The following is a 15,504-nucleotide window of genomic DNA, read 5'->3' on the forward strand; positions in this document are numbered from 1 at the left end:
ATTATTTAGATTTCTTCTCATGCGTTAGAATCTTTGTTAGAGTGTATTTTCTAGAGTTCTGAAAACAATAAGTAAAATTATGTCAAACACAGTGAATCTTCTTCCTGTGTGTATTTATGTTTTTTTTTTCTGATTCAGGCAATTTCTCTTACTTTTTTTTTCACTTATTTTCTGGCAAGTGGTAAACCTAGTTAATAATAAATATTCTTTGTTTCATTTTTGAAACGGTCAGGGCAGGAGCAAAGGTCCGTATAAAGTATTGCACTAAAAACTTTTTGACAGCAATAAAAATAAGAATTGCAGACAAGTAAAAAAAAAACTCTAGTGGGTGGGGGCAGCCAGTGCAACTTTAGGGGTAGTGCCAAAAATTAAGAAAAAGATACATTTTTCTGACATACATTTATGTAGAAAAAGTAAGATAAATGTTGCTTACTACTAAAACCAGCAAGGCCGTATCCAGGGGGGGGGGGGGGGGTTACCGGGTTGGAACCCCCCCCCCCCGAAATTTTTGACCGACTCGAAAATAAGTCGAAAAATAGTAAAACCTAGGTAAAAATCAGTAAAATTAGTCAAAAACTGAGTAAAAAATTAGTAACCCCTCCCCCCAAAAAGTAAAAAATTAGTAAAAACACCCCTGAACAAAAATCCTGGATACGGCCCTGAAAACCAGAATAATTTCAGAAAAATTGTTATACATGATTAAGCACTGGATCAACAGAGTTGATATGGTGCAACTTGTTTAAACTACCATTATTCAGGGGTTTCATCATTCAAGGAAAAAACTGCCTCATGAAAAACACGGGTAGAAATCAAGACACATCCTGACAGTGCCAAAGCATGCTAAGCCCAAGCTGCATACTGATTAGACAAAGAAACAATTAAAGTCAAAATTGCAAACTCAGCAGCATTCCTTAATGCTGAGTATTTACAACCAACAACTAAATACAAAGGTGTGGACTGACAAGTTGTTAAGTACTTTAAGCCCAGAGGACAAATGGGACAAATTTTAGGAGACGTATTCCATTTTTGACCCTGCTTAGCTTCTGCACAAAAGCATTATGATCAGCCTTGAAATTTAGCATATACTTAGTTGTAGTCAATGAAAATTTATAAAAGAATGTTATGGCCACTAGTGGTCTGGGCGCCAGGCGCCAAAAACTAACCCCCCCCCCCTGTTGTAAATGGTAAAAATTGTTGGAGAACGTATTCTGGTCAATTTGACCCTGCTGATCACGAATCTGTCGGGACCCATATCGGCCGGCACCGGCAAGACCCTCAAATTTCAAATATTTCATTTTTTAATGAGGTAACAGGAGTAAATTCTTAATTTTTTCCTTTAACTGATGAAAAATTAACAAAAAAAAATTAACATTATTATAATTTTTATATATTATTACATTATACAATTAACATTATTATAAAATTATCATAAAAAATTAACAAAAAAAATTAACATTAAAAAAAAAAAATTACACCCAACAAAGTATAATGATAGATGAGATAATGATAATATTTCGTGACAGATTAAAAACGCTGATCACAAATCTACCAGGTTCCTGGATCTCTGAGCTTACTTGAGCTCAACTTTTTATACGCGTATTTAAAAAAAAAAAAATATTCATGAAGCTTAGCTTTTGTACCTTATCTTTGAGCCCTCTCAGGTTAATTTTATAATATATTTATATATATATATATATATATATATATATATATATATATATATATATATATATATATATACATTTAAAGGAAAATGACTGAGGCTAAACTAATAATCTTAGCTGCTTCATGGCATAAGATTACTTTTTAAGATTATTTGCAGGCTAAAATAGGTTGCTAAGAGGCAAATGTAAGAAAATACTCTTTTCAGTGAATAATTCAAAACTTTCCACCATAAATATGCCGAAATTCTTAAGTTCGCCGCCCAATATTTTTCTGAAACTACACCTGTGACTACATTGATCTCTTTCTGCTTAGGAGATGTAAATCATTTAAGCTCAGCTATTTAATATGTGAAATAAAAAAGAACAATCATTCTTAATCAGAATTTATGAGGCAGCTTCCCGTGCAGGCACAAAGCAGATCACAGTCTTTCACTGCCAAGCAAGGACAGTTGGCCTTGCAGCCATTTTTACAAGAGCAGTAAGTTTTCACAGACATCACTGAGGAAGGCCACTGTAGCCAAGTGGTGGTTACAGGAACCACCACTCCTTCAGACTCACTGAAAGCCCAGCCAAAATCTAGTGGATTATGCATAAATGGCTTAGGAATATTGGCTTATACAAAGACACACCACTGCAAAAGGGCATATTTTATATGATACTTAAAGGAGTTCTCTGTTGGAAGCAAGCACTTCAAGTCTTTCTTTCGGTGGAATAAATGGACTCGCAAGTTCTGCAAGTCTGCTCTTGATCTGACTTGTTGTATATAATTTGCCCTTCATGAAGCCAGGGTGGAGTTCTTCAGTGAGCTCACCTGCTATGGTTTCCTTAACATGAAACTCTTCTATCTTAGGCTTCCGTTTGAGGAACTGTAGCATACACTTTCGATGGTACATGGCTTCAATGCTGACCTGGCTTTGGCTGCAACATCTGAGTAGCAACTCTGGATCTATTTGCCACAGAGTTTCAGCATGTGCCTTTATATTCTGTTGTCTAGTTTCTGTCTGAATTCTCAACAGCTTCCGTTTCTTACTCTTCTTATTCCCTTTCCTGCCACAAGGATGACAAAACAAACAGGATGACTTGTAGTCTGACTTGTTTTCTACCACAAAACAGCTTTCGTATGTTGAAGACCAGGGGCGTTACCAGCCAAAATGTTTGGGGGGGGGGAGCCAATAGATTTTACCGACTGGCTGGCCATTTCTACCGACTTTTTTTTATTTTGTAAATAATTAGAAAAAAAACTTGAGTTTAACTTCTTGTGCTTTGTGTTAATACCGAATCGCTATCATAGGAACTCCAATGGTTTTCCTGAATTAATTGAGCCCAATCCGCCCCGAAAGGCACATCTTTAATAGGCTATACTATCCTCTGATACTGAACGATTTTGCTCTTTTCTTGTGGAATAAAGCAATTGATGAGGAGAGGTATGATGACATTATGATTTATTTAAGCCAAAGTAAGAAATTTAGAATTTCAATTAGTATATATAAAAAGAGTCAGAATGAAAAAAACTAACTTGAATTAAAAGGCCAACCGTCTTGGCTTGGCAGACAACCAAAATTCTAGCAATTTGTCAAGTTTAAGCTCGTCAACAACGTCAGTCTCGCAGCACATCAATCAATCAATCAATCAATTTATTCAATCAATAAACTCAACAAAATACACTTCAATATAAACTCCCCCGTAAGGCTCTATGGCCAGTAAAAAAACAGGGGAGAAACAAAAATGAAACAAATACATAAAAAAAAAAACATTTTTAAACATCATACATTCACACATTTGAGACTCAACACAAGAAAAAAAATAAAAAAAATCAATAAATAAAAAAAAAATCATAAAATACAATGATCCACATAAAAATAAAAAAGCAAAAAAAAAATATCCAAAAATCAAAAACTAAGAAGGGGACTAACAAGCAATCAATTTATTCCGCGTGGATCACCCTATGATCAATCAATCAATCATTTTATTCAACCAACCAATTTACGACAAAAACACATCAATATAGAACCCCTCGTAAGGTTCTATGGCCAGGAAAAAAACAGGGGAAAAACAGAAATGGCATAAATACAAAAAAAAAAAATATATATTTTCAATATAATGCATTGCATTTAAACCCAAACAAAAAGCGATTTTATGAGACCCCCCCCCCCCCCAAACAAAAATAAAAACAAAAAAAAAGATGTAGGACAATCCAATAAATTAAACCAAAATCTAAATATATATTTGAAACCAAACCAGAAAAAATATTAGAGAAACTCAGTACCCCTCACAACAAATGTTTCCAACCCAGGCTCGTGTCACCCCCCCCCCTCCCAAATAATAATAATAAAATTAACAAAAATATAATTAAACATGAAACATCAAGACCTTACAAAATTTATTAAGATTCTTTTGAAAGTACCAAACGAGTGACATTCTTGAGCTGACTCAGGTAGGCTATTCCAAACGATATGACAAGCAGTTAATGGATTAATCTCAGACCTAACTGATTGAGTTAATAAAATATTAATAGTCCTACAATTGCGAAGATGATGTATGGACCTCTCAGGGACGAAAGAAGGAGCATCCTGATAGACTGTATGACAATTACCAGGACGTTGACGCAAAATTAATCACGCGTATGAAAGAATGTAGAGAGACAGTAAATCAAGTACTAGACAAGTTGGGCAAGTTGTAGTACACTTTGTTTCCTGTATAAGCCGTCTCGCCTTATCGTATAACTTAGAAACTGGTTTCAAAAAAGAAAAGAAATTTGACATCCATATTGTAGTGCAATAAGAGACGTAGGACTGAACTAAGCAATGGAACAGAATTTTTAAAACTGATCCAGGAAAAATGTGTTTTAGCTTCCTCAAAATTCCAAGACTCCTTGAGATCTTCATATTAATTAGTCCAATATGATGCTTGAAAGGTTTTCATCGAGAAGAATACCGAGAAATCGGACATATCGTTCCTTAGGTCTACTGAGAGAGCCCCTTGAAAGCTGGATATTAGATAACTCAGGGCACGCAAGATATATACGGTAAAAAATAAAAAAACTTTACTTAGAAACATTTTGTTAATGTTATTTTGAAACAAACCAAACAACGACTCTCTCAAAAAAGTCAAATAATTTGCGAAGCATCTCAGACTCAGTTCTTACTACAGTACCAATGGTAATGTCATCAGCGAAAGCAACGAGAGTGTCCACATTCTGCGAAAACGATGGATTTTTTTTGGCATTGAAAGATTCAGTATGACATAGGCGACAGCACACTGTAGGTTTTTGATTCTTAACCGCAACTATAAGGTCATTAACATAAACCAAAAAAAGAAACAGTCCAAGAAAGAATCTTGAGGAACACCAAACTCAACTTCAGACAAAAAGTGGGAAAGGGAATCTACGGAGATAGTTCTACCTGACAAATAGGAATCAAACCAAGCACGAGCCTGTCCTCTTACACCATTGTGTGATAGCTTATACAGCAGAATCTCATGAGTTAAAGAGTCAAAAGCCTTACGGACATCTAGGAATATAGCTGCAGGATTCAAACAAGAGTCAAACGCGGTGTGGGGAAAATTTCAAAGACTTACCCATACATCCTCGATAGAATGTTTAGCTTGGAAGCCAAACTGAAAGTAATAGAAAAATATTTTAGCGTATATAAAAGCAAGTAGACGGGAAAGCAGGGCCTTTCCAAAAATTTTGCTAAAAACAGACAGCAAAGATATAGGACGATAAATGGCTGGGTCACTTCTTGGTCCATCTTTATATAAAACAATTACTCTAGCTCGCTTAAGAGAACTGGGGAAAATCCCATGTTCAAAAGAAAGATTTATAAGCTTTGTGAATGGATAAATAATTGGAGTCAAAAGTTATGAGCCGAAAATACCCGGACTACAATTATGGCCAGGTAGCAAAAAACCCTTTAACCAAATTATAGTCGCGGCTGATCTAGCCTAAAAAGCCGGATACGGCGCCATTATTCTAAAACAACGTAACATGGGATATATTTTGTAATCTGGCTGTAACTATGAAGACCTGATTGAAGAAGCAGTGGTTTTCCAAATATTGACCAAATATGATGTAAATGCTTCTTGAACAGATGGAATACCATCAACAACCACATCACCAACTACAATACTTGGAGGGATAGAAGGAGCCGGAGAAGAACGTTTGAGGACAGTATTAATCACTTGCAAAATTTTTAGGATATCTTTCCCACAATCCGAGAATTTTTAGGAATAATAAAGGAATTTAGCCTTCCGGCATAAAGAATTGAAAACATTCCTGTAGAGTTTGAATTGCTGAAGACGTGCAGCATTCAAAGATGGCTTTGTTGACTTAAAAACTTTCCGGAGATTATTTTTTCTTCTCCAACTCTTTAGAAGTCCAGGGGTCATCCATGGGTTAAGAGGAATAGATGTTTTTGACTTTGAAGTAGAGGAGGACAGAGCACATACGTCTAAAATAGACTCCTTCACTGACTCATAAAAATAGTCAAACTTTAAACAAAATCATTATCGTCACCAAAAATATTCCATGTCTTCTCAGCTAAATGGAATTTAAGGTAAGTCAATTCATTCAAACCAAACCTAAAAGAAGCTGAAGCAGATGATGGTGTGTCCCTACCCAATTTATTTTCAAGAATAAAAATGGACAATACAGGAAAATGGTCTGAAATCTTACTCAATACAACAGAATTCTGAACCAAAGTAAGAGACGAAAAAATGTCATCAATTAAAGACGCTGACGTATCAGTTACACGTGTTGGAATACAGGTTGTTGGTAGAACCCCAGCAGTGAGCATATCTGAGAGAAAATCCATCGTAGTAGAGGAAGCCATGTCAATTAGAGTTAAGTTAAAGTCTCCCATTATTACAAGTTCACATGGACGTCTGCCTATTAAATCCAAGACCTCATCAAGGACCTGAAGAAAAGAAGAGACAGATTCACTGGGAGATATATAAACATTACCAATTATCAAAACCTTATTTTTTGAATTGATTTCAATAAACTGGGATTAAAAAACCCCTTCATCATTCCTTGACATATCGTTTCGAACAATATAGGGAAAAATATAAGAAAATACATTACTAGTCCCCCCTTTGCCATCCTTCTGCGATTTAGTCGCTCCATTTTATAACCGGGTATATCTAAAAGCATTTCATTGCTAGAATTAAGAAAAGTCTCACATAATCCGATAACATCGGGTCACCCATCAGAAACTATCTGCCTCAACTGATCAATCGATGAGCAAAGACCCTGAGTATTGAGTTGAAGTACCGAAAAATGATCATCTCGTCTAGTAGCCCACCTTAAATCAGAGACATACTTACTATTAATTGATTGGGAGGTATCTAGGGAATTTCTTTTAATTTGACCAACAGAATTATTAATAATACTCAAAACATCTAAGGGGTTTCTTTGTAACTGAAGTAAACGCCCATCAAGGGAGTAAAAATCCCCAAAGCCTGAGTTAGAAAAATTCATATAATTTAAGGAGACTATGTATCAAACCTGCACCGCAACACACACACAAAATAAAATAAATAAAAAAATAACAAAGAGGCTATAAATAAAAGCAAAAAGTAAATAAATAATTAAAATCAAAACAATCATACCAATACTGCAATACTGCAAGATACTAAACATATGAAAAAAAAACAACTTATTTTTTAACACACTCGGCTAGAGTATGAATTTTTCTAGTGACACTTTCAGCGTTAGGCCTTGCCAAAATTTGTCCACGATCAGTCCAGACGTTTGTATGTCCAAATTTGTCCGTAGCGGCACATAGTATCTCACGTCACCTCTTTGTCAATGCTTCCGATAGTAAAATTCCACTTGAAGCTAACCAGGCTTTTGCTTTGAAGACTTTCTTCACTATATCACTGTTCACAAATTTAACTAAAACAGAAGGGACTTTGTCGTTTAGGGAGGCATCGGTTAAAGCAGGAGATATTTTGAATCTGTAGATATTCCTAATTTGGGCAACATTAATTTCTGTCAGGTTCATTTTGGTTACGAAAACTTGCAGGATTGTTGATTGGAGATCAGATCCAGACTCTTGCTTAACACCCTGCAAAATTAGCGAATCAAGCAGCACTTCTTGTTCAAAACTTCTTCCCCAAGAGGGGAGGGCCCTTCTCTGTTGTTATCCTTTTTTTTGTAAAAATGCTATTTCAAATGCTGAATAAACTAATACAAATTTCATGGTCTTTAAGTGATTTTCCTAATATAACAATGTGCCCAATATAAAAGGACGAACATAACACTATGATTTTATGATGAGCAAAGATAACGTTTCAAGCCATTTTTGGGACCAAACTTGTCTTTGAGTGTTTAAGATTTTTTATTAAAGCATTTAAGATCTAAAATATACCCAAGAACATTAGATGGCACACTCACATATAGGCATAGAAAATTACTCAATCCACTAATCTTCACAGTCTTTTTTTTTTTTTTACCCTTGAGTAAAAAGAGACTCGAATTATACAAAGAAAGTCACGACGACAATCAGCATAGGTACTTACTCGGGGAGTTGAGATAAGAAGGGTAATTACTGGGGCCATTAGTGAGCATAGGCAGTGAGGTTGAGGGGCGTAAGCCATACGAAGGATTTGAGTTACTCTGACTAGTATCTACACTTTCTTTCTTTCGAGGAGGTTTACCATTTTTGTCTTCTATTTGAACCTGGTTCCGACTTTCCAGGGATAAAGAAAAGCCAACATTTTCAAGCTTGTGATTCAGGTGCTGGTCGAGATTGATCTGAAATCGAGATGCGAGGCTATATTCGAATTATGAAACACCAATAAAATAACGGGACAACCATGTTATCATACTTGTAGGAGAAAATATATTTCATAACTCTAGTTCTGGACGATCAGCATCCTAATGAAACTGACTAGGGGAAACATTTGCTTTAAAGACGGTGTTTTTTTTTAAGTTTTGCACTTAAGCTAGGTCAATAAAGCTGTGAGGAGTTAGCCTCAATGCCAAATCCTAAGTACTTCCAAAAGTTAACACTAATATAGGACTAGTTACCCTCCAATCATTTTGACTCTCAAAAAGGGCACTGGAATTTCTGATTTCCAATAAAATGAGCCCCCTCCGAAGTTTATATCATCACCTTTTCCATTTAATCCTTATATGCCCCCGGGCATCTAAAACTTCCAAAAGCTTAATAGAGATAGCCCAAAAGCTACTTCATCGGTGTCACCTTAGCTAAAAACTTCGTTTAGAGGAATTACAGATCCCCCTCTTGAGCAACAAGGAAAATAGACCTTTCTCATGGGAAGCAGTGACCTGTCTTCTATATTTTTTTTCTTCACCACTAGTTGGGAACTTAAAAATCGTAGAGAAATGTTTAAGGGCTCATTTGAAGGCTAATTTTATATCTACGCTCTTTTTGTAAGCAACTCTCATATTTTTATCATCTAACAAGCTCAACTTCTTGCTTTACTTCTATCTATGACTATAAAATTTACAGTAGTTATTTATTTTATAATTATTAGTAGTTATAATTAAATTATAAAATTCCTTAATAGTTATTTATGGTATAAAAAACTACTTTAAAGCAAAGCAACATCATTTGTCTACATACACTTTGCTTTCACTATTTGCTTTCTAATTTCAAAATCTCCCACTTAACTAGATTATTCGACAAACTACTACTACTATTAATAAACAACTCACCGCAGCACTAAGCCGCCTGAGGCCAACAGAGCTACGCATACCCCTCCTCCATCCCAATCTATTCAAAGACTCCCTTTTTACCCCCTCCCAGGAAGTTCCCATTTCCTTCAAATCTTTCTTTATGACGTCCTCCCAGACGAGGACGACCTGCTTTTCGTTTAGCCCTAGGCGGTTTACAGAAAAGGACAATATTTGGCAATCTGTCATCCTTCATCCGCGCAACGTACACTAGCCACTTCAACCTTTCTTTCATTATCGCCCTAGAAAGCGGTATTGAACCACATTTTTCATAGAGCCTACTGTTTGAAATACGGTCAGTCAGTCGGGTAACCAGAACAATCCGTAAGCAATTTCTCTGGAAAACATCTAGCAGGTTTTCATCTGCTTTTCGGAGCACCCATGCTTCAGAGCTATATTTGACCACTGTCATCACTGTAGCTTCTAATATTCTAATCTTGGTTTGCAGACTGCTCTGCCTATTCTTCAAACCTTTTTTTAACTGTAAAAAAACACCCTGAGCCTTGGCTATTCTACTTTTAACATCTTCACTGCCCCCATCGTCTTTACTAATAATGCTACTAAGGTAAGTAAAGCTGCCCACCTGATCAATCTTTTCGTTACCCAACGTCGCCTTTTCATCTTCACTTATTCCAAGCCTTAGTGACTTAGTCTTCTTAACATTAAAGTTCAAACCAATTTTAGCACCCTGAACTCGCAAAACCTCTAAAAGTTAATTCTTTTTACTCATACTTTCATTTAGGATGCTTAAATCATCAGCATAATCTAAGTCCAGCAGACTTTTTCCTCCCCATTTTATTTCGTGGTCTCCCATTTCCTTTCCTGTGCTCCTTAAGACAAAGTCCATCAAAATAATCTATATAAAATAGGATAGAAAACAACCCTGCTTAACTCCTTATTTAATACAAAACCAGCTTCTGACCTCATTTCCTACTTTAACCGTAGCAGTGTTATTCTCGTACACAGCACTAATCACTTTAATGTATTTGTCTGGTATACTATACAAGGATAACACCTTTGCTAAAACTTTTCTATCAGCTGAATCAAACGCTTGCTCATAATATATGAAACTGAGGACCAAAGGTTTTTTAAAACACAGGCACTTCTCAAATATTAACCTAAGAGTGAACATTTGGTAGACACATCCTCTACCTTTTCTAAAACCGCACTGTTCGTCTATTTGTCTACAGCATCTCTCGGTCTAAAAAGTATCATATAGCTAAGTAATTTGCGACCTACAGAGACCAGACTATTGCCTCGATAATTACCACACTCACTCCTATCACCTTTCTTATAAAGTGGCTTAATTAAGGTTTTCCTCGTTAGGTACTTCCCCTTTTTCAAAAATCATATTCATAATCTTCAGTAACTTATTTCTAATCTCAGAGCCACCATACTTAAGAAAATTATTAACCACACTATCAGCACCTGGAGCCTTGTTGTTTCTCAATCTTCTTAGTACTGTCGCTAATTAGTCCTCACAAAACAAATCTTCCTTCACATCCAACGAATGACAGTTCAATTGAACAAACCGTTCGACAAACAAGTTCAACAAATGCCATTTCAGTTACGAGATGTTCATAAGTCAAAGCTGCAAGACACAATATGCTTTGGCAGCAAATCCTTATGAACACGGAATTTTTTAATAAAACACCAAAGGTTTCCCAATTATGTCAACTTAAGTTAGCATCATTCCTTAATATAACATATATATATATATATATATATATATATATATATATATATATATATATATATATATATATATATATATATATATATATATATATATATATATATATATATATATATATATATATATATATATATATATATATATATATATATATATATATATATATAGCTACTACTACTACTACAAACAACTCACCGCAGCACCAAGCCGCTTATATATAAAACATATATATAGCATAGCACATAATAGCATTATATAGCATGTATAATAGTGGACCTCTTCGAGAGTTTCAATTTGGTTTGATGCTAACTCTCTTACCTTAAATGTTTCTAAAACTAATTTTTTCTCGTATATCTCAGGCTTTTCCTCAACTGTCTGAAATTTATATATCCAAAGGCTTTATTAGTAGACCAAAGGAGGGCTATGTCCGTTTCCTAGGTATTCTCCTAGATGAAAATTTATCTTTTAAACGCCATATTGATTTGGTTAAAGTGAAGGTATGCAGAAACCTCGGTATTCTAAGAAAATTCAAACATATTTTTCCAGGACCAATTCTAAAAATCCTATTTCATAGCTTAATTCATTCTCATGTTTCCGATTGCCCAGTCATATGGATGTCTACTTTCTCTTCTTTTCTCAAACCCCTTTCGAATACTTACGATAAAGCTATAAATCTTATCCAGGATGTAAATCGTTTGGCAACTAAACTGCTACTTGATATTAAAAAAATTTATATTCTTTCCTGTGCGTCTTTCGCTTTTCTTCAGCTCCATGGTGATATTCCTAAGTCCCTTGGATTTACGTCTTCTTTTGTATCTGATCGGTCAAATTATCAGCTCCGTAGTTCTCTAAATATCCAAATTCTGTGTACACCAACAATAAGATCTGATTTTAATCCTTTTGTTGCACGTCATTTGACATGGAGCACCCTTCCCGATTTGGTTTAAGAATACCACTTGTTTGGCACCTTCAATAGACTAGTAAATTTTTTCTTTTCTATGTGATTAATTTTCTTTACTTTTTCCTGACTAAATTTTTAATCTTTCCTGAATACAATTTACTTTATAGTTTTTATTTATTTATATTTTCTTTCCTTCTCCTTTTACTCTTCTTTCTGTGACTGTGAGCATAAGTGTTTGTTTTTTGTGCCTTATGCGCAGCCTTTCTCGTGGCTTACTTTTGTTTTGAATGGTTGGCAATAGTTTTTCATTTAATTGTTTTTTCTGTTTCTTTTCTTTTTTTTCTGTATAATCTGATTGTGACTAGTAGATTGCAGAAGGGTATGAAGATCACCTTTTTGATTTGAGAATAATAAGCAGAGAAATGAATTATGTTTTATTGATGTTTGATTTGTTTTTTTTCTTCTTTTTTATCTCAGTAAGTAATTGGCTATTGTTCTCTGAGTTTGTGATCCGTATATACCTCTCCTAATTACAGGCCAAGGAGCCTTTGGGGGGACTAGCACAGTGTAATATTGTATATGTATTGATAATGAATAAAATCTTATCTTATCTTAATAACTTAATATAACTTGTACTCATAGGAACCAAACTCTTATTCATTTCCTAAATAGATCCACGGTCCTTTCCCATAAAGAAGACTTGGCTGAAAAATTCGGATGCATGAATATCCTGAATTTATATCTGACTAGTGTTGGACAATATTAGATATCAACATCGGAAAGAATATTTGAGTATTTTCAGCGTTTTCTGGTGTCTACTGGTGGACATCCAGTAGAAGAAATCTAACACAGAAGGTTGTTTCACAAATGGCCGAGAAGAAGAAGAATAATATCTTCAATCTATTGATTCATACATGCTGATACAAAGCATTGATAGCTGTAGCCATTGACATGACCTGTTCTAAAACCTAAACAACGTTTAGTGAGTGTAGACTCTCAAATGTTGCTGAACACCTCCGAAAGGCTTAACTACATAAAATGCCTTCTAGGCTTGTAGGCCTTGTTCAGATCACACTCGTCACAATTGCCACATACTTCGATCAACGGTTCACGAAATTGTATGTTTCTTATATGGATTCAGCCTTGCTGGAATATGTATCAACACATGCAAGTGCCGTGAAAGTTCCTGTGATTCAGCCACTACAGAATCTAGCCGTTTTTTGGGGATCACATGACTAAATTTCACTAGTCAATACAAGGTAGGCTTCACTAGCAGCCGCATTTGTCACAGCTCTCCAGATTTTGAGTAAACAATTTTTAGTTGCAAGAGAAACTGATCTAATCAAGTCGTAAAAGTCTCGTAATATGGCCCACAGAAATACCTATGTGAAGTAATCATAAAATTAATGTCTATATCCACCACCAGAGAACCTTCTGAGAGAGGATTTTAAGCCTGATCAGCTAATTAAACAGTTCGTGGTACTGAACTGTAAGTAGGGAGCGACTGGGCCCAATAGCAACTGAAACTCTAAAACACGGAATTTTGATAACATAGATACATCAAAAGGATTAACTTTTTATGCTGATTCCAGATATATAAAATTCATCCAGTTTAATGTACCCAGCAAAAGCTACGAGCCTACAAAAGTTGCAAGATCTTCCAGAAATGGCGGAAACACCCCTAAAAAGTCAAGGAATTTTAATGAAAATTGTACGATGAAAATTAGCATATCACAAAACCCTATTATAATTGTTTCTAGCTTCTATCTGGAAAAACTATTCGAACGGAAATTAAGGTTCTAGTTCCTCCTTTTGTGACCAAAAAAAAAAAATTGAGGGCAACAAAACGCCTCTCCCCTGCCTCCCATGCTCCTTTTTTCTCAAGCCATCCGATCAAAATTTTGAGATAGCCATTTTGATCAGTATAGTTGAAAAGTCTAATGATTATTCCTCTGGGGAAGACATGACCCCAGACAGGCCATGGGAAAGGGTTGTAAGTTATGAAAATTGCCTAGTAATTACATATAGTGTTTATTATTGGGAAAACAGACATTTTTGGAGACATCTTCGCCAATTCAATTTTACATGTGGATACATTCAGGAGAAATTGCACGAGAAAAATTTTCGAGGGGGGGGGGGAGGGGAGCAATTTTGGGGGATTTTTCCGCAGGAGAAAATTCTCCATTGGAGAACTTTCCATGGGAGAATTTACAGGACAAATTTTCCACAGAGGGAAGATTTCTGGCATGGTTTGAAAAACGATTAGAAATAAAAAAAAAACAATTTTTTTTTAAATGAAAGTAGACTAAAAAGAATTTTCCAGGCAGAATTGCCCGCAAAAAATTTTTTTGAGGGAAATTTTCGACAGGGATGGAACTTTGTGGGGGAAGGGAGATCTTACGCGGAAAAAACTTTCCAATGAGGAATTTTTGTGGGGGTTGTATTTTCCATGTAGGGAAAAGGCAGATTTGCGTTTTTTTTTGGGGGGGGGGGAATTTTCCAAGGGGAGCATTTTCCGTGGGGAGGGAAGTCTCGGGATGGGAAGTTTTAAAGGTAAACTTTAGACTAGGGAATTTATAAGAATTCCTATACGGAGTTCTTTTTATTTAAAAGCACCCGAATATAATTTTCAAAGGGGTTAAAATTATTTGAGATATTTTCCGTGGGAAGGGGATTTTCCGCGGGAGAAATTCTCAATGTGGGAGTTTTCCAGGGGAGAAAAACTTCTCATTGGGACATTGGGAGGGGAAAGTTCCTAGGAAAAATTTTCCACAGATGGAGGATTTCCGATATGATTTGAAAAACGACTAGAAAAAAAGTCTTTTTTCAAATAGGCTAAAAGAATTTTCCAGGTGGTATTGTCCACAAGAAATTTTCTGGCGGGAATTTAAAGCAGGGATGGAATTTTCTGGGGGAAGAAGGTTCTTACGCGGGGGGAACTTTCCAGTAGTTTTCGTGGGGATGGGATTTTCCATAGAGGGAAGAGGCAGATTTTCAACTATTATTTGAAAAACGATCAGAAAAAAAATCAACTAAGAGTAAGGATCAACACTCAAACTTAAAACGGATATAAATTTTCCTGTATATGAAGCGGGATGTCCCCTCTTCAATGCCTCGCTCTTTACACTAACTTTTGACTTTCGTCCCAATTTGTTAAGAAAAACTGAAAGACATGGGCAGTTTAATTAGAGCAAGAACTTCTTTTTAAATACAAAAAACTTTGGCGTGAATAGCGAAGTATTGAGGAAGGGCTACCCACTCATACACGGATTAGTTTCTGTTCTCTTAAGTTTTAACGTTGCTCCTTGCTTTCACTTGAAACATATTTCTTTTTTTTTGTATCACTGAAGGGCAGAACCAATTCTCAAGGGAAAGTATTGAGATGTTACTGATTTTGGATAACCAAAAATAGCCAGTAGTTTATTTTAGTAGCTCCAGTAATTTCAAATCTGGGTTTTTGTGATATTGATTCATATAATCGCATTTTTTTGTATTTTATTATAGTTTAGAAAAATTTGTGCAAAAACCTCTTTAATTACAATTT

General features: G+C 35.4%; 1 protein-coding gene across 2 annotated transcripts in view; it reads right to left on the reverse strand.

The window, feature by feature from the left end:
* The window catches only part of LOC148944683 (uncharacterized), a 75,102-nt gene that overhangs the window by 47,331 nt on the left and 12,267 nt on the right, over positions 1–15,504 (reverse strand). For both annotated transcript variants that reach the window (XR_016142870.1, XM_089100475.1), the window contains exon 3: positions 8,184–8,418. Coding sequence is in view for 1 of the 2 variants with exons in the window: in XM_089100475.1 (XP_088956601.1) it covers positions 8,184–8,418 (235 nt within the window). In the remaining variant the exon portion in view is untranslated. The remainder of the gene's footprint in view (positions 1–8,183; positions 8,419–15,504) is intronic.

The sequence above is a fragment of the Artemia sp. Qi Xiang Cuo genome, chromosome 14 (genome assembly GCF_049724085.1).
Source record: "Artemia sp. Qi Xiang Cuo chromosome 14, ASM4972408v1, whole genome shotgun sequence".
NCBI lineage: Eukaryota > Metazoa > Arthropoda > Branchiopoda > Anostraca > Artemiidae > Artemia > Artemia sp. Qi Xiang Cuo.